At 43.7% G+C, this 946-nt stretch overlaps 1 protein-coding gene across 1 annotated transcript; it reads right to left on the bottom strand.

The window, feature by feature from the left end:
* Positions 1–388: 388 nt before the first annotated feature.
* IFN-ALPHAOMEGA (interferon-alphaomega) lies at positions 389–946 on the bottom strand. Its single transcript, NM_001166320.1, has one exon. The coding sequence runs from the start codon at positions 944–946 to the stop codon at positions 389–391; it is 558 nt and encodes a 185-aa protein (NP_001159792.1).

Here is a 946-nt window from a genome sequence, read left to right as displayed (position 1 = left end):
AAATACTATGAACAGCATAAATATTCCAATAATATAAATAAATAAAAATTACAAACTTTTTAAGCTATAGCAAATGGATTGTGCATTTCTGTTTTAAACAACTTATTGTAACTTATGACATGTAATATAATATTATAATAATTCGCTATTACTTATTTTTCATCTGGCATAAAAGGGAATTAAAGGAGTTCCCTGGTGGCTCAGTGGGTTAAGGACCTGGCATTGTCACTGCTGTGGCTTGGATCATTGCTGTGGTGTGGGTTCCAGGATGGAGGGTCAGTTCCAGGATGGAGGGTGTAGCCAAAAATATAGAGTTAAAGATTGCACTTTGAGTCTTAGAAAATAGCCAATTGGGTTGACCAGATGAATTGCTTTTAGACTTGCTGCTTCATTTCTTGAGTTTTCCTACGAGGTTGTTAATGAAGAGCAAGCACTTTCTGGTTTCCACCCTGACAACCTCCCAGGCACAGTGGCTGTATTCTTTCTCTTTCAGATACAGACTGATTCCTTGGAAGTACGTCTTCACAGCCAGTATGGAGTTCTCACCTCCTGGGGGTGACTGCTCCACTTTCTTTCCCTCCCTCAAACACTTCTCCAGGTCATCCAGCTGTTGATAAAGTCCAGAAAGGAATTTGATCAGGAGAGTTTCATCCCAAGATGAAGGAGAGCCCCTTGTGCTGAAGAGGCGGAAGATCTGCTGGAGCATCTCGTGCGCAACAGCCACGGCTTGTGTTTTCTCAACCTGGTTTCCATCCACAAGTGTCCGAGGAAATCTGAAGTCAGTCCTGTCCTTCAGACAGGACAGAATGGAGAGTCTTCCCATTTGTCTCAAAAGTGTAAAGATTTCTGGATTGTCATGGCTCTGAGGTAGCTCACAGCCCAGAGAGCAAGCGATTCTGGAGCACAGCATCACCAGGGCCAGCAGCACAGAGACTGGGAGGGCCAT

The sequence above is a fragment of the Sus scrofa genome, chromosome 1, assembly GCF_054392235.1.
Source record: "Sus scrofa isolate SSC_HxYL_T2T_F1_AM1 chromosome 1, Sscrofa_HxYL_maternal_Yorkshire_Landrace_v2.0, whole genome shotgun sequence".
In the NCBI taxonomy this organism is placed as follows: domain Eukaryota; kingdom Metazoa; phylum Chordata; class Mammalia; order Artiodactyla; family Suidae; genus Sus; species Sus scrofa.
Note: the sequence above shows the minus strand (reverse complement) of the source record. Positions and strands in the feature narration are given on the sequence as shown.